Source organism: Drosophila yakuba, chromosome 3L (genome assembly GCF_016746365.2).
Source record: "Drosophila yakuba strain Tai18E2 chromosome 3L, Prin_Dyak_Tai18E2_2.1, whole genome shotgun sequence".
In the NCBI taxonomy this organism is placed as follows: domain Eukaryota; kingdom Metazoa; phylum Arthropoda; class Insecta; order Diptera; family Drosophilidae; genus Drosophila; species Drosophila yakuba.
Window position 1 is genome coordinate 8,942,392 of NC_052529.2, and position 16,836 is coordinate 8,959,227.

The 16,836-nt window shown below is 45.3% G+C and overlaps 5 protein-coding genes across 6 annotated transcripts; 1 reads left to right on the forward strand and 4 right to left on the reverse strand.

The window, feature by feature from the left end:
• The first annotated feature begins 1,746 nt into the window (after nt 1-1,746).
• LOC6533439 (cysteine and histidine-rich protein 1 homolog) lies at nt 1,747-7,947 on the forward strand. 2 transcript variants are annotated; one of them, XM_039374102.1, is made up of 8 exons: nt 1,747-2,408; nt 5,851-5,909; nt 5,977-6,115; nt 6,177-6,300; nt 6,359-6,511; nt 6,573-6,850; nt 6,922-7,025; nt 7,086-7,947. In XM_039374102.1, the coding sequence occupies exons 1-8, from the start codon at nt 2,043-2,045 to the stop codon at nt 7,111-7,113; spliced, it is 1,251 nt and encodes a 416-aa protein (XP_039230036.1). In that variant the 5' UTR covers nt 1,747-2,042; the 3' UTR covers nt 7,114-7,947. The 2 variants fall into 2 exon arrangements, with proteins under 2 accessions (XP_039230036.1, XP_002094150.1); XM_002094114.3 differs by having other exon boundaries at nt 1,748-2,408; nt 6,001-6,115.
• Nucleotides 7,948-8,067: 120 nt separating this feature from the next.
• LOC6533440 (protein FAM207A) lies at nt 8,068-8,841 on the reverse strand. The gene has a single exon (XM_002094115.4). The coding sequence runs from the start codon at nt 8,768-8,770 to the stop codon at nt 8,231-8,233; it is 540 nt and encodes a 179-aa protein (XP_002094151.1). The 5' UTR covers nt 8,771-8,841; the 3' UTR covers nt 8,068-8,230.
• A 125-nt stretch (nt 8,842-8,966) lies between these two features.
• On the reverse strand, nt 8,967-11,404 carry LOC6533441 (putative glycerol kinase 5). Its single transcript, XM_002094116.4, has 6 exons — nt 11,021-11,404; nt 10,844-10,937; nt 10,138-10,637; nt 9,628-10,080; nt 9,401-9,564; nt 8,967-9,336 (listed from the first exon to the last, which is right to left on the reverse strand). Exons 1-6 carry the CDS (start codon nt 11,198-11,200, stop codon nt 9,060-9,062), a joined length of 1,668 nt encoding a protein of 555 aa, XP_002094152.2. The 5' UTR covers nt 11,201-11,404; the 3' UTR covers nt 8,967-9,059.
• Nucleotides 11,405-11,994: 590 nt separating this feature from the next.
• LOC6533442 (CRAL-TRIO domain-containing protein C3H8.02) lies at nt 11,995-13,379 on the reverse strand. Its single transcript, XM_002094117.4, has 2 exons — nt 13,029-13,379; nt 11,995-12,689 (listed from the first exon to the last, which is right to left on the reverse strand). Exons 1-2 carry the CDS (start codon nt 13,185-13,187, stop codon nt 12,180-12,182), a joined length of 669 nt encoding a protein of 222 aa, XP_002094153.1. The 5' UTR covers nt 13,188-13,379; the 3' UTR covers nt 11,995-12,179.
• Nucleotides 13,380-13,669: 290 nt separating this feature from the next.
• On the reverse strand, nt 13,670-16,755 carry LOC6533443 (sphingosine kinase 2). The gene is made up of 2 exons (XM_002094118.4): nt 15,670-16,755; nt 13,670-15,109 (listed from the first exon to the last, which is right to left on the reverse strand). Exons 1-2 carry the CDS (start codon nt 16,644-16,646, stop codon nt 14,101-14,103), a joined length of 1,986 nt encoding a protein of 661 aa, XP_002094154.1. The 5' UTR covers nt 16,647-16,755; the 3' UTR covers nt 13,670-14,100.
• Between the last annotated feature and the right edge of the window lie 81 nt (nt 16,756-16,836).

The following is a 16,836-nucleotide window of genomic DNA, read 5'->3' on the forward strand; positions in this document are numbered from 1 at the left end:
TCTAGCTTAAGAGGAATGTAGAAAAGTTCTCATCCATTTTAGATAAAATGTACTGTATAAAAATAGCGCATTCTTCCTAAGGAATATCCTTTCACTGTTTACATAAGTTCCGATTTTAGGGAGTATTGAAATATAGTATAATTAAATAATTACAATAACTTTTAGAAATGGCAAAGTCCCTGTGACGCACTGTAACACTTTAAGTGGCCAGGATATTTTGCAGAAGCCCTAGCAATTGGCGTTGTTATACACACATGCATATACATATACACAAAATAAATGTATACATATATATGTAAATATTTCTGGGGGAGTTCAACAGGACCCAACAGCTGGCCACAGGTTGCGTTCCACATAGAGAAATGTGGGAGCCTGGGCTCCAAGCGCGATCCACACTCCAGCCATATTTGTGGAACGCGACAAACAGCTGGCTAGGAAAAGGGGAAGAGGGCGCAGCGGGGAAGGGAATGAGATGGTAAGGGGAAGAGGAAAAGCAGGAGCAAAGGAAATAAGAACACATATGTATACGTTTTGTTTTTAAGTGGGAACAGATGGACATAATTAACAAAATTTATTTATTTATAATTTTAACTTTTTCAAAGCCATGTTTCGAAATGCTTTTATTTTATTTTTCGAAAACTGTGATTATAATTGCACATTGAATTCAAAGTCAATTTATTATGTTTAATACGCCGTTTTTCGTTATTTATTTGTTTTATTTTGTTTTTAACCCACCACCGACACCCAGCTTAAGACATATTTTTAAGACGCAATTTGTCTAAATGGCCGTTATTAACGCAAAACAGATAGTTATGCGTATAGTTTCTTGTTCAACAAGCCAACATTTTGCTTTTGTTATTTTTCGAATTGCTGCCGCTGTTGCACACACACACACAAACACAAAAAATGCCAAACACACACACACAGCGAGGTGATACAAAAATGTCTGCTAAGAAAACAGCGATTTTTCGCTGGGAAATTCACGACTTGCGTATTTCCACTGCCCAGTCACAGTTCAGCTAGCGGGAGGGGATTTTATAAAGGACCTACCGTTTGTATTTTGTAAAGTTCTTGCACAATTTAATGACAAAATCAAATTATCTTATTTCTTACATGTTTTTCGTTTGCCGCAAGCAGTGTGACCGCATCTCGCGAGTGACGAATTCTATACTGCCGGCGACCAGGGCAACACACTAAACACGGATTACTTCTTTAAATTTAGAAAATCTATGTTTCATTATGATGTTACCCAACCAAATTTTGGGCGGGTGCGGAATTCCCCACGCCAGAAATTACGAAAAAATCGGTCATTAATCATGGTGTTATATGTAATATAGATGAAACAGAATAGAAATCCTCACAAAGATCTGCAAAATACTGAATTTAGCATAATCGAATCGTGCAAAAAAATGGAAGCAGTTGACTTTGTTTTGCAAACTGCGCGGGATTCTAAATTTGAAATGATTTGGCAAAAAAATGTTGGTGCAATTCCAAGCAAATCCATTGATTGTGATGAAACGGTGTCGCCGGTCCTGGTGCTAGGAAAGGGATACCGTAACTCTAGGTGTAAAATAATGATTATTATTTTATGAACATGTATAATGGATTTTTTGTATGGCACGGTGTCTCTGCTAACGATCAGCTAGGGCTGAAAGAAAGCAGAAAATCGAAAAACATCGATAGGCATTTTACTAACATCGATACGTCTTGTTGGTATTTAGCCTCACAAAACCTTCGGTCACACCGCACAGTACTTTCTAAAAAGACAACAAATCTTCTGGCGAGCGGACGTGTCAGCGGACAAAAGGCTTGTGAACAGAACTGAGCGAAAGAACAGAGAAGAGAACGAAACGTTACGGACAGCGGGGAAAGGTGGCAATTGAAAGAAAGTGCCATACAGAGTGTGCGAGCGAGAGGGAAAGCAACCTGGGTATTGCCTGTGTGTGTGTAGTAGTCTAGTGTGCGTGTTGTGTGGGAGTTTGTGTACGAAGCGAGTGTCAAGGAAAAACACAACAAACATTATTCCAAGGAAATTTCCAGTCATGTCGGTGGAATCCTCCAGCTCGGCGGTCCAACAGCCGCCGTCGTCCTCGAACTTACCGCTCCTGGGCGACAACCAGGTTGTGGCCACTACCAGTTCCGCCTCCTCGGCCTCTTCGTCCTCTTCGTCGTCCTCCTCGTCGGGAGGCGGCGGCAATGTGGTGGGCGTGCCGCTTGACACGCAGAGCAGCGGAGAGCCGCCGGCCAAGAAACAGTTGTTGGACGGGGGTGCCACCAGCAGCAGCGGCAGCAGTTTGCTTTCCAGTGCCGCAGCCGCTTCGGGAATGCATGAAAAATTGGCCCACCGCATCTCCAATGCCCTGTGCTGCGCCGTCTGCCTGGACTTGCCCAAGACAGCCATGTACCAGGTGAGTTTTTTGGGGTATTTACAGCGGCTTGAACTATAAGCCCTTGTAAACTAGAAAAAAAAAGAAGGAAGTGTGAGCTTAAAAGGCGAAAAAAGAAAAACAGCAAGTGCGCGTGTGTGTGTGCGCCTCATTCTGTATACAAACAAATCGTGGCAGCTCAGCTGTAAGAGTAAAACACCTCTCTCCCTCTCTCCACCCTAGCAAGACACAGCTGTGCGAGAGCGAGATGTCTAGCTGGGGCACTCTTGCATTATTCGCCTTGAAAACATTGAAAGAGTGCGAGGGGGAGAGAGGGCGGGCGCAACCGCAGCATAAGCAGTCCGACCCTGTCGCACTCTCGGCCAACTAATGCAGTTTTATTGCGTTTTAGAAAACAACCCCCCAAATTGAACCGTTGCATTTCACACTATGAATTATGACCCCCCCCCATCTCTCTACCCCCCTTTCTTCTCACTCTCTTTTGCGCAGTAACACTTACTGCAGATTTTCTGTATTGCGTCATAGAAGTCCATATTATGTCTTCCCCCATTGGCCTATTTTAAGTGGGAAGAATTCAGCGGAGCAATTCCAGCATTTCATTCTCTTAATTGTGCTTCCTCGTTCGTTTATTCATTTATTCGCTTCTTGGGCCCAGTTCCCGCATTCCTTTTCATTTTATGCTTTTGCAGGCGTCGTCATTGTTGCCGTAACTGACGTTGATTGAATTTAATGCACAAATACAGAAATGTCTCAAATGCTGCAGGGGCGTAGGCCGAAGTGCAACGAAGAGGGGTGAAACTTATAATGATAACCAACTGCTTACTGCCTTGCCTAGCCACAAATATAGTAACAAAACTAAGCCGGGGCCTTCTAACCTCCAGGCCCCTCCTGCTGCGCCTATGTGCAAGATCTTTTACGTAAGGCGTATGTGTAGGTTGACATTGCTCTCTTTCTCTAACACACATGTGCCAAGGCAGCCGTAACTGCGTCATTGAAATCGGTTTTGTATTACGGTACAATGAAAAAGAACTGCTGACCCACACAGAACTATCAAATGAACGTTTCATTCTATACACAAATAACGCTACCTAACCACCGTGGATTGATTCATACTAAATGGTCAGAAGGAATTCGCTGAAACCCGTAGAAACTATTAATTAACTAAAATAATTTCCGATTGTTTTCCTCTTTTTTTTCATTTCCACTCCTCTTTATTGGCATGTTTGTCTGTCTGTCTGCCTCTCCGTATGCATGTATGTATGTGCACCCTGCACACTTACACACACGCACCTTCGGATTTTTGCTCTCTGTTATTGTTTTGCTTTTGCCACTGCGTTGCTGTTGTTGTCTCACTCTCGCCAATGTCGTGGCCAAATCAGCTGTTCGAGGCCTGGGGAAAATTGAAACGACGTTTTTGCCGATTTTAAATACGTAGCAAAAAAAGGAAAGAATAGAAATGAGTGTGTGCTACGCATATTTGTTATTGGAAATGCAGTGATGCCTCGGAAATTGCTGATGAATTTGTGGAATCAGCGTGCTGCAGGTTCTAAGACCTGTAATCTGGAAATAACTCGTTTTTCCAGTTCGGGTTCCAAGTGCATGTGTGTTTGTGGGGGAAAGGTATACCTGAAAACACACCTGAGTTCTTTTTTCCGTTGCCGTTGATCTTTCGGGCGATTTCCTTTCGTACACACTGTTGACGTTCTCCTTCTGTTTCCACTCTCTATCTACAAAAACACCATCAGCTGGGTTTTGTTGTGTCTGCGTCTTTCTGCTTTCTGTGTTATTGTTATCGGTGGAGAAAACGCTTCAACGAGTTAAATTCCTTTGTCAATCCCGAGGATTTTCCATTAAACAATCGAACTGCCAGCAGCTGCTGCCTGCAGTTAGACTAGGTCATAAATTGTCAGTCAAAGAACATGAATTCATGGGTTCATTCAACTGCCAAGATACAGTAAAACACTTGAACACTCAGATGCCTCACAAGATACACACAGAGCACAGAGAAAAATTGGATTCGAAAGTCAAAAGATTCCAAATGACCTAACATAAAACTACAATTGGAATTTTCCAAGCACGAACATGTGATAACATGCCTATCCCATGACATTTAATGTTTTGACGGTCAAATTTGTACGTAATACACATATTTTTAAGGGGGAGTCATTTTATGCATTCCGTTTAGGGTTTCATATCTGCAGGGTAGACAAAAGAACAACGATATCAGTGAAACCCGTATATATTTATTGTTGTTTGTTTGAAACTTTCGGGACGATCCTCGAGACGATGAAAATTTTGTTATGTGCACAAGATACACAAGAAAAGCATTGCTTATCGCTCAGAACTCGCGACTCCGTCCACAAATAGTGCCCAGGGACTATCGCTTGCCTCCTTCGGAGCTGAATATTTCCCAAAATAGATATAGAAATTCCAAAATGAGAGAAACGGGCCCGCATTCCACACAACCGAATTGTAAATAAACGCATGCGGCGACTTTTATGACTGCTTCTTACAGCGGCGGGGTTGAGTTTTCACTTCACTGCGGGGTATTCAACTTTATCTGGCCGTTATCGGTCCACTATTCCCGACCCTTCATCAATTGCTTGACCAACTCATGTCCGAAAACCAATTGAAAACACACACCACTACGTTGTAATTGGCTTTGAACGGAAAAAAGAAAAGTAACCACACCTATATGATAACTACGCTAAATTTAAACCAGAACTATCAACTATTTATGATTTCGATTTTGCTGCAGCCTTTTTTAGATAAAGTACCTCTCTTAATGATTAATATTAGTTAAGTGAATAATCTCAATTTCGTAACCTTTGTAAGCACACGCAACAAAACAAAAAAAAAGAAAAAGAAACAAGATTGTAACCGTAAATGCTAAGTACATAGAACAGATTTCATAATAGCATTAAAGTTAAACCCTGAAATGTATCTTAAACTAAACAAACAAAAAAGAAACCCCAAAAAATGAAACGTGAAACTGAATTCAATAAATTTGCAAAGGAGAGTGCAAACTTGAGAATGCAAAATAAAACCAAACTACAAAATAGCGTTTTTATTTCAACCAAAAAAATGAAACCACACACAACCCGGAGCCCCAAAGCTAAACATTTTCAGACCTCACCTCAGATCACCTCCCGCCAAGAACTCCACGCCTCGCCATCTTCCCCACCCCAAAGAGAACTCCAAAATAGATTCATTCATTCGAAGAACCCACCCAGAAACACCACATTACCCACCCCACTCATCCATAAAAACTCAATACAAGCTCTCTGCAACAAGGCCGTATTTTGACTAATAGAAAACTTTTCTTCTTTTTTCTTTAATTGCAGGTTAATTTTCATTCCACTTTTGTTTTAGTTCTCAATCTCTATCCATCTACCACTCGATTGCTTAGTCGTGAATTTACTAAAACTGCGTTTTTCTTTCCCTCTGCTCTTTTCATTTGCAGTGCCAGATGGGCCATCTGATGTGCGCCGCCTGTTTCACGCATCTGCTGGCGGATGGACGGTATGAAACCACTCTAGAAACCAAACTAAGATCCTTGCCAATGCCGCAACTAACTCCAACTAACTAGTCCTGGTTTTTGTCCCTTTCCTAGCTTGCGCGATCAGATTGCCACTTGCCCCAATTGCCGTGTGGAGATTTCCAAGAGCACTGCCTCGCGCAACTTGGCCGTGGAGAAGGCTGCCTCAGAATTGCCCAGCGAGTGCCAGGTGAGCCGTTTTATATTACTTATTGTATCTGATTACTTAAATTGCTTACTATCGTCTGTAGTTCTGCAACAAGGAGTTCCCATACAAATCTCTCGAACGCCATGAACAACACGAGTGCCAGGAGCGCCCGACCAAATGCAAATATCATCGCATTGGCTGCCAGTGGCGTGGACCCTTCCACGAGAGTGAGTGCATCGACTAGCCCGCATCAAAATTTATACTAATTATCCAACTAATTCATAGCCAACGAGCATGAGCGCAACTGCTTGCATCCCCAGAAGTCTGGATACGAGGTAATGGCGGCCCTGGAGGCCCACGATGAAAGGATCAAGGAGGAGAAGAAGATGTTCAACACCCTTATTGACTTGCTTAGCTACGAGAAGATCATATTCAATGGTGGGTGTGACATAAAAATCTCGTACTTCCTGGTTGTATGTATTCACATTCTATCTTTTAGATCTGCAAATGAAACCGTACCGCACAGACGAGTACGTGCACAAGCTTTTTTACGAGACGGCCCGCTTCTCGGCCTTCAATCAGCAGTGGGTGGTCAAAGCGCGCATCAATAACAGCCAGCGCGATCCGCATCAGTCCAACGAGCGGACCATCACCTATCAGCTGATCCTCAAGACCAAGACCAGCACGCCCATGAGCATACATTTCTTTGCGCTAAAGGGTCCATTCTCGGACATGAAAGTTTCAACACAAATATACAAACACGAATTCACCGAGACGGTGAGAATAACAAATATTTATAATAAGAGCTGTTGACTAGTCATGTGTTTATACTTTTTCTGCAATTTCAGAGTACCGAAAGCGAGTACTATGTCTTGCCATTGCCAGATGGAATCGGGGGTAGCGGCTCAAGTGAATGCAACCGTATGCTGGCCAACAAAGGCATTAACTTCCGGTGAGTAATCATTGACAGTCTTCTGAAAGCTGAAATTTAATAACAAATATACTCTTGCAGCCTGCTCATGTTTCTGCTGAACAAGTAAACACATTCGCTGTGCAGCGGATAAAGATTTTCAAATTAGCTTAAGTTTGTTGTTTCAAACTCTTGAATGTGCAAAACCTAGACATAGTTGACTTATATTTTCTATCAATGTATATGTAAAACTTCGAAACGGAAACCACGAGCCTAGCCTAACAGAGAACCGCTTCCCGATAACCCACAACGCGTTCAGAGAAACGTCGTAACATATTTCAATCAAGTTCAAGATCACGCAGACGTAACGCGGTAGGTTGTAACCTAAGTTTAGTGTAGATTCGCCTACATTTTGTACATGAGATAGCGCCATTTTATGGAGACACTTTTCAATAGCAATGTTAACTTAACTGTTAGTGCTGGTGGCGAAATGGATACGATCGATGGACAAGACGGCAGATGTGTGTTTGACTAGCGTTTAATGATCTCACAGGAAGGAGCCAGCCCACGCTAACCCGATAATACCGATAATAACCATAAAATAGCTGTAGATTAACTTTTTGGACGCAAGGACCGCGAGTCCACGGCTCCGTTTTCACTGTAAGAAGAACAACACCAAGTTGAAATTCGAACTCTAAGCAGGCGCATATAAAGCGCTCTATGATTATAACGTTGCTATAGATTACTACGATCACATACTCCGGGCCGAAGAAAACATAAATCCCCCCCGCCAAAAAAAAAAGTCGAGTCCTCACGTTCAAATCTTGTCTAATCCTCGTTCTGTTGACCATCTTACGATTTAATGCTTACAAACTTACATTCGTACATGTAATATTTATATGCATCGTTAAATGATAACTATACCTAATGCATATATAATAAAGATACTTCTTAATAAACAAAATCGAGCGGGTTTTCTTTGGGGGCAAGCTATTTAAGCTGGATACATTCATCATACACATGGCTTATATTCTGTGAAAGTTTATTTACAATTAACGTTTTTTAAGTTCAGTATCGAAATTAATGATAATTCTTATAGTTTCGAAGCATAAATTTGGTTTTTATTTTTTGAGGCACTTAACGATGACTTTCTGGTATCATATTTTCGTCGTCATATAGTTCTTTACAATCTTTGTTTTGTTTGTGTACTTAAAAGTAATGGCTTAAAATAAAGTGATTGAAGGCTTCTATTCATCGTCGTCCTCCTCCATCGCCTGGTACTTGTTGCGCACATGGGAGGCAATGACTTCGCGGGGATTCTTCTTGAAGTTCTTGTCCTTGATGAGCTTCTCGAAGGACTTCACGCTGTTGACCATGTCTGTGCGCTTTTTCCGAATCTTCTCGTTGGCACTCAGTGGAATCTCTGGTTCTGTGAGCGCTGCCTGTTCCGAACTATCCTTCTGCTTGCTTTTCACCAGTTTGTAGATGTCCTGCAGCGAGGGCAGGGCATCCCGGAGTGGTTTTAGATCGCCAATGACCTTGGTCTTCTCGCGATTCTTGCGCGCCTGGTCCTCCTTGCGTTCCTTGCGCGTTTCGGCGAATCGTTTGAGCAGTTTCTTGTGCTTCGCCTCGGATTTCTCCTTCTTGGTGGTCGTCTTCTTGGGCGTGAGTGTCTTGTGAAGGAGGCGTTCCTGGCGCAGCTTCCCCTGCATGTCCTGCGCCTTCTGTTTGGCCGCTCCCACCACGCTTTTCGCCTTGGCCCTCACATTTTTCTTGGTCTTTGCCATTTTAATGCGATTTCTGCGGCAACAAAATCAAAACAAACATGCAGCGTGCTAAACCAAAGAAACAGTGTCACCACACTTGCTATCGTTAGCGATAACAGTCACACCGCTTATCGGCTATCGGCGGGAAGCGGATTATTGCTAAATATATGTTTGAAATTAATTATTCCTAAAATTAGATTACATTCTCCAGCGCATAAATATGAAAAATTCAGCATTTTATTTTACCGCTACCTATTCTTTTAAGTGACTAATAAATAACAAAAACAAAGACAAACAAGAAGATTTTAGTCTAATACCAGTCACTGAACCGAGCAATTGTCCGGCTCCATTTGTCCATCCGGCTGGCAATGGTTTCGTACTCCTTGGGACGCGGTTCAAAGACCCGCTCCACTTGCCGGAAACGTTTGAGATCCTCCACATCGCGCCAGATTCCGTGGTTGATGCCCGCCATGAAGGTGGCGCCCATGATGCTGCTCTCCGCATTCTCCGCCCGCTCCACTCTCAGTCGGCTGAGATCCGCCAGGAATTGGCAGACGAAGTCGTTGCGGGAGACACCGCCGTCAACCCTGAAATATGTGAATGCAGGCTCAATATAAAATCGGTTGAGATATCAAAGAAGTTTAGAAATACCTAATCATATGAAGCTTTTGAGAGGTTTCATCTTCAGCGGCCTCGATCAGCTGCACCAGACGAAAGACTATGCTTTCGAGCAAAGCCCGCACCATGTGGGCCTTGGTGGTGGACGGACTGAGTCCAATAAAGCCACTTGCTGACCGATAATCGTTAACCGGCGGCTGTCGAAGATAAGATGGGGATTAGCTAATCTGGAAACAGTTGCAAGTGCTTGACAAACGTACCCCCAGGCCACTGAAAGCGGGCATAAAGAACACATCGTTCGTGTCTGGGACAGACTGAGCAATATCTGAGGTATTCGCTGGACTGTCGAAGAGCTCGCACGATTGCGCCCAAGTGACCACGGTGCCAAAGTCATGGGATGCTCCCTCAATGCAGTAGACGGCTCCCTGTTGTCTCGTTGGTTTCTTGAACTGCCATGCCACCAGTGGATACATGCCGGAGATGGCAGCTTGACAGCGATCGCCCGTGACCAAATTGAGAAATGCACCAGTACCCATAGTGACCTTGACGTCGTTCTTCTGGAAACACTGGGAGCCCCAAATGGCAGCCGTTTGGTCACTCAGGGAGGCAGCAATCGGTATCTGTGTGTTGGCCCACTCCGGACCAAAGGCAGTGGGATGCACATGCCCGAAGCCCTTGTAGCCGTTGTCCACCACACGCGGCAGGATCTTGGACTGCAATGGAGTGAAATGTGTAAAAACCAAGCTTTAAGGGGAATATAATCCACTCACATTAATGCCGAACAACCAACTTATAAGCGGCGACCAGCTGAGCGTAAAGGGATCGTACAATCCCGTCGCGGTGCTCGAGGTTACATCGGTTATGTGCTCCACATCCTTATCGCGACTACTGCCAGTTCTGAGCTTGTGCAGGATCCACGAATCCAGCAGCTCCACACGTGCCTTCTTCTGCATCAGCGCCTGCTTTAACTTCTTATTGTGCATTATCTCGAAGAGCAGCCTTGGTGTGACCTGGCCATTCATCAGCTTAAGGACGCTGCCGGCGAGGAATCGTGACTGGCGGGTGAGCAGGAACAGGGCATACGACATCCAGTTCATGGAGCTCTTTGTCCAGCTGGTGTTCCACTGTTCGACCAGCTCGTCGGCGCGCAGGTCCTTCCAGGTGATGAAATTGTGGTAGTACTCGCCAGTGCGATGATCCCACGTGAGGAAGGTGCACCGCTGCGTGGAGATGGTCAGGCAGGTGATGTCCGTGGGTGTCAGCTGGGCATCTGCAATTGGTATCAAGTGTAAACATCTTCATATTCAGAATCGAGCTGCACTAGGAAATTCAATAATTATAAATAAATAATACCAAAGGTATCCAAATTCAGGTTTACCTTATATAGTTTTTAAGTGGCTCTCACATAAGCTTTTTATTAATATATTGAACCATGCAGTAAACCTGTTGGTGGTTTTTAATACACCCGATACTCACTTTTCACCGCCTGCGTTATAACGCTAACGATTTTGCGCCACAAGCTCTCGGGCTCGATTTCGAAATAGCCCGGCTGCGGGTTCAGTAGCTCCACCTAATTGCGCCAAAGGTCGTAAAGGTTTTGCTTAATTAACTTTGCACCGAGGTTGAAGATCACTTGAAGATCGAATCACTTACAGCATCCACCGCCGATCCCCGGACCACACATTCTTCGTCCAGTACGAAGCTCCGCACACAGGTGGTGCCCACGTCCAGGGCGAGTATGAAGGCGCGTTGTCCTGGTCTCGAGCACTCCGCAGATGGACGATCCTTGGGTGCTCCTGCTGGCTTTGCTGCTACGTTTGGAGGCGCTGACATGTTTCCCAGCGCACGCTTCTTCGATCACTGGCTTTGGGACGCTGTTGCGCCGAACTGACGGGGCGACTTATCCATTTCGCTAATGCTCTGGTTAGTGCTATTGTTATTGTTATTCCGGCGGGGTCTCATAGTGCGCGATTCAGATTTCCTTATCAAGTGCTCGACTTTTGTTTTTGTTTCGCCTGCAAATGATAACACAACTGGTTATCCAGGGTTGCCACCTGCTCCCGCCAGCTGCAAGTAAGCTGGCTCGAAAATAGCTAGAAACTAGCTAAAAGGACAAGCTAATTGTATGAATAAGTAAGCAGATTGCAGGGTACACATTTTGAACTTATAAACATTAAAATACTAGAATGTAGTAAATAAGTGCTGTTAAATGGTTAAGCTGATTGCTGATATAATTGCATTGGTCAGTAAGAGTGTTGGCTAACACATAAATATCCCTTTACTGATTCCCCTCGCAGTGGCAACTCTAGACGGCGCAAATTTCAAATCATCAAAACCAAAACAATCAGTTGATAAGGCCTAGCACCACGAATCGTTCAGAATTATGATTCTTATCATTGGTGGCGATAAGTCCTCTAAAATTAGAGCACTATCGACACGATTACTCACGTGTGCCGCCAACACTGATCTTATCTTGGCGAGGCTTTTTTTTTTAACAACTTTATTTGCTGTACACATAGACACTTGCATATACATTATGTATATATATATAGGTACGAATTCAGGTATATAGATACTACACATACAAGATAAACCTTTATCTAAAATAGTTAGCATTGTACTAATAGTTGTGTCCAATAGAATACATTTTACAATCAACTTGTTAAACACATCGATTTACAGATAGAGTACTGTACTGGATAAAAGCTCTCAGAAGCCTCCTTGCAAACTTAGGTACTGGTTTCGGTTCTCTTTGGAGATATGTCTACGCCAAGCAGAAGCTTCGTCGCATGCTGAATTCGAGGCGGAAGCCTTACATGTCCGTTGGCAGGATGTCCGGGATGAGGTACTGGCACAGCTCGACCTCGTCAGCCACAAACTTCACCTTCTTGGCGGTATTGTCGTCCAACAGCACGCGAATGGCCGGCCAAATTGTGGAGAACAGTCCGGGCGAGTTGATGATCAGACAAACGCCCAGGCGCTCCGGAAAGTGCTTGCCCAGCAGCCAGATGAGATTCTGCACCAGCTGGTAGTCCATGCAACTGGTGCTGAACTCGGCCAGATCGAAGACAATGCACAGGCGGTCGGTGACCTCCTCGAAGCACTTCTTGCACGCCTCCTCCAGGTTGTAGACGATGAAGCGCGTCAGCTCGTCGATGTCCCGCTCCGAGCTGTGGTTCTTGGCCGGAATGTAGATCACCGGACGACCGACGCAGTCGCGGTGGCGCAGCAGGCGGGCCTTCTTCTCCAGCTGGCTGCGGTCCATCTCGGCCAGCTTGTCCACGCCGTACGTTTCGCGCCACTTGTTGGTCTTCAGAATGGCCTGAAGTGGAAAAATGCTGTTCATATAAGGGTCAAGGATCCGAAGTTTCTATCCTTAAGCCAGAGCTCTAATAGGTTTTATTCATATAATTTTACAAATAATCTTCGAAGTAATTGAATTTCATGTGGAGCACGATATGGATGATGATATCATAAGCTGCCCATGGATTTATAACCATAAAAGGAATTAGGCTTGTTATTGCATATTAAATCAGAGCTCAGAGGTGCTAATGAAGGTGGAAATTAGTTCGAGACCTTGTGAAAGGGTATTCAAAGCTGCGGTTCTTGGGAGGTTTTCTAATGGTACTGATATATAGGGCTTTATTTGCGTATGGCTCACCTGAAATGCGTCATCTGTGGTCTTGAAGGCGCGCAGATAGCGGCGCAGTGAAAAGTCATTATGATACTGCTTTGGATCCGCGTCCACAATCAATTTCATGCGCTCCTTGAGATCCTTGAAGTCCTGCTCGTTAATTGGCGCCAGCTCTTCGGACGACATATTGCAGAGCTCGAAGCGTTTCCTGAGCGGAATGTACAGTGGGTTTCCGTGCTGGAGAGTCGCGAACTGCAATCGGAATGTGCTGACACTGGGCGAAATGCAAGCCGTGCTGTTTATTTTTCCTCGGAAATGTTTTTTCACAAACGAAACGGATTTGTTTTTTCTTTTTTTCTGACCAGTGTGACCGGCTGAACTTTGTTAAAAGCTGTTATTCACGTTCCACAAAAATACTAGTTGCATATGTAAAATACCGCAATGGTACCGTTATTGGTGGGAACCGTTACATTTAAAAAAAGCTTAAATTTTATTTTATATTGGACAAAATTAAACTAAATCGTAAGATTAGGTAATGATTGGGAGAAAACATTAAAAACTTTATGTTGATTCTTATATTTTTTATTTTAAGCTCAAAGATTTGATTCTATAATGGAATTATTTCCCTAACTTTTCTTCTTTAAAAAAGTGATTTAGTCCTTTGAACATTTACTTTCTAAGAATTCTGAACTCATATAGATTTATTTGTAATCATCTTTAAACAGTTTGAATATATATTTCATGTCCTTACATTTTTCAAAAAAAGAATAAAATAAATAAGACGGCATCACTATTTTAAGCAGCCGAGCTAAAAATATATTCAAAGATTCACGTGCACTTAATATGGCACACGTTTTATATACAAACATGTTAAATATTTCGTAAATAGCTGTAATTGTGTTCAAAATGTTAACAATACATGATTGGTTGGCAGAAGCAAGCCACAAATAATACAAAATACGAAGAATGCACAACTCTCTCATATCGGCCACCTGGGACCCTAAGTATTAGCTACAAATGCAGAGATTCCTAAATTGAGATTTTGATTGCTTGATGGTTTTTCAGTAAGCTCCAGCCTCTGGGAGAGCGGCCTGCACTCCTACTTGGGCACCATGACGCGAGCTATGCCCGGCAGGACCTCAGCTTGGAGTGGCCCGAACTCGACGCGCTCTCCGTCGACCGTGATGATGCCGTGATTGTCGTGTGGCTCCAGGCGGAAGGCTCGCACTGGCAGCACCTTCACGTGGTCGTTGTGTGCCTCCGGCAAGTGGGTGCCGGAGCTCATGTTGTAGAGGAAGCTCAGCAGTTGCGGGCGGCTGATGCCGGCGCGTATGAGGATCAGGTAGATGGTGCCGTCGTTTAGTTGGGCCTTCGGCGCAAAGTGGCAGTCAATGCCCAAATGGGTTTGATACACGGCGTGCATCATGACAAACTCGCCCTCTTCCACTAGCCAACCCTGATCCTCGGGCAGGGGCTCGTCCAGATCTGGCAGCTCGCTCGCCGGACCGTAGTTCTGCTGCCTGTTTTCTAGCGCGGCGGCCGACAGGCCAGCGAACTCACTCTCATCCGCCAGACTGTGGTAGATGCTCTCCGATATGGAATAGTAAAAGCTGCGCCGCGATCCCCCGGACAACCAGCTGTCGCACCTCGAGCGGAACGACTGATTGATGGACGTCTCCAGGGAGATCACGTCCGCAAACTCCTGTGGCAGGTACTCGGCACTGGAATGATAGTTGGGCGCCGGCCCATTTAGCCTGTCGATGTGCGTGTTGCAGCTCCGGCTGTTCTGCATTCTCCGCTGAGCAGCATAGCCGGTAGCGCTCTGGGTTGAGGAAACCTGATGGTCCGTGAGGAGATAGCTGATCCGGCCATTGTAGGTGCGCAGATTCACCAGACGGTACAGGGTCCATACGGTGAAGCGCTGGTAGCCCAGCAGTCGGATGCGCTCGCTCTCGATGTCCACGTCCGAGATCAGACCCCAGCCGATGGATAGGAAGGAGTAGAGGGAGCGACTCTGCAGCTGCACGCGAACCACGTCCATGGGTGAACTGCGTCCACTAATTACGGTCAGAGCAGCTCCTAGCACTGGCTTGCTGAAGTATGGTTCGCTAAGGAGAGAGGTTTCAAGTGAATAGGTTTCAAGTCAAGCCGGATTATCTGATTACGAGCAATAGATCGGATAGAATAGACGAGACAACTGAATATTGTTTAACAGTTTATAAACATTCTTTTCTATCAATCACCGGTTAAAAATACCCTTTCAACGGGATGTTAAGCTATAAATGAGCATTAAGCAATCGGAAATATGGCCATACAATTAAGATTTCTAATTACAATGATATGCCAGTAAATTTTGAACAAAATTGGGGCAATTAGCTAAAGATTGTGCTGAATTGATATGGAAAGTTTTTTCGGGGATATCCCCACTTGAAGAACCATAAAACCATTTGACACGATAAGACTACTATTATTTCCTATGCTCAGACTGTAATTTAATGATAGGAAAACCATAAAGGAAATCTATTTTCTGGAAAAGTGCAAGTCTAGACTAAGAAAGGATTGTTTTACGCGAAATGTGATGAGCCACCTGAAAAAGTTGTCTATAAACTTGAGAAAGTAACGAAGTATAGTGTTCTATCAAATGAAACATCAAACAAAGGTAACATACTTGTAACAGTGGGCAATGGACCGGGCCAATCCGTTTCCGGAGCCGCAAGGAATGATTCCCAGTGCGAGATGAGGCAGGACGTGGGCCCAGTCTTGGCGCTGCAGCAGTCCATTGACAATCTCGTGGAAGAGACCGTCTCCGCCGACAGCCACCACACAGCACCAGGCGTCCAGGCATCTGGTGCTCAAGAACTCGATGGCGAAGTTGGAATGCTTGGTTACATACAGGTCATAGGGCACCTCGGCCTCGTTGAGCACCGGCGTTACGTGCATGTTGAACACCTCACGCGCATCACCGGAACCGGACTTGGGATTCAGCAGCACCAGCACTCGACGACGTCGCTCATCCGCCGTCGGTGCCACAAAGATCTCCTCCAGCGTGCGATGCAGCTGCCAACGGAGGGACCTGTACCATCGATCCGCCTCCCTCATGTTGTCCTCGAAGGTGTCGAACGACCTGAATCGCAGCGTGAGCACCGTTCGCTCCCTGTGCAACTCCGACCGCAGGCTCCTCTTCTTCAAAACGTAGGCAAACACGTAGAGGAAAGCGCTGGCATCACCGGCATCCGATGGTAGATTCTCGCGGCTATTGGTGCTGCACTTGCTTGGGGTGTTGGCAGTGCGATGATGATCCCCGGACGCCGAGATGGCCGGCGAATTGGGGTTACCGGAGCTGCACGCACAGGCTCCCGACATCGCCAGGCGCCGGCTCTTCTTGGGCCGCATACAGCGGGCACCCACAATATCCGAGATACGGACATGCTGCTCCTTGACAATGCTGCCGCCCGGCGACTCCCGCTGCAGGGTGAATCCCGTGGCGTCCAGGCGCACCCGAAATACGTGGCTGCCCTTCTTGCGTTGGCTGGTGTAGAAGGTGTCGCTCACGTCGTGGCCCTCATCCGGATCCTCCGCCCCCGGGGGCGTGGCCCTGGAACTGGCCGAGCTTGGGCTGGTGGTCTTATCAAGAGATTCGCTCATTTCGACTGGAGATTCGGCTGCCAAGCAGCATTTTTCGGGGCTTTTGTGTCCAGGCTTTTATGGCTCCCTTATCATCCAATCATAGCCGCAGTGTTACCGTAGGTGGCAGGCACAAATATACCAACTGGCACAAAGAAACTCTAATTTCTGTGGACATACAGAGGCTAGCTAAAGTAAACCGTTAGTTAAA

Excerpts from the sequence above, each read along its gene's own strand:
- LOC6533443 (XM_002094118.4), bottom strand. The coding sequence starts at position 16,646 with ATGAGCGAATCTCTTGATAAGACCACCAGCCCAAGCTCGGCCAGTTCC. Across the intron at positions 15,110-15,669 it reads TCCATTGCCCACTGTTACAA|CGAACCATACTTCAGCAAGC; the intron begins GTATGTTACCTT and ends CTCTCTCCTTAG.
- LOC6533440 (XM_002094115.4), bottom strand. The coding sequence starts at position 8,770 with ATGGCAAAGACCAAGAAAAATGTGAGGGCCAAGGCGAAAAGCGTGGTG.
- LOC6533441 (XM_002094116.4), bottom strand. The coding sequence starts at position 11,200 with ATGTCAGCGCCTCCAAACGTAGCAGCAAAGCCAGCAGGAGCACCCAAG. Across the intron at positions 10,938-11,020 it reads GGGGATCGGCGGTGGATGCT|GTGGAGCTACTGAACCCGCA; the intron begins GTAAGTGATTCG and ends TGGCGCAATTAG. Across the intron at positions 9,337-9,400 it reads CAAAAGCTTCATATGATTAG|GGTTGACGGCGGTGTCTCCC; the intron begins GTATTTCTAAAC and ends CACATATTTCAG.
- LOC6533439 (XM_039374102.1), top strand. The coding sequence starts at position 2,043 with ATGTCGGTGGAATCCTCCAGCTCGGCGGTCCAACAGCCGCCGTCGTCC. Across the intron at positions 2,409-5,850 it reads CCAAGACAGCCATGTACCAG|TGCCAGATGGGCCATCTGAT; the intron begins GTGAGTTTTTTG and ends TTTCATTTGCAG. Across the intron at positions 6,116-6,176 it reads AATTGCCCAGCGAGTGCCAG|TTCTGCAACAAGGAGTTCCC; the intron begins GTGAGCCGTTTT and ends TATCGTCTGTAG.
- LOC6533442 (XM_002094117.4), bottom strand. The coding sequence starts at position 13,187 with ATGTCGTCCGAAGAGCTGGCGCCAATTAACGAGCAGGACTTCAAGGAT. Across the intron at positions 12,690-13,028 it reads CCACAGATGACGCATTTCAG|GCCATTCTGAAGACCAACAA; the intron begins GTGAGCCATACG and ends TTTCCACTTCAG.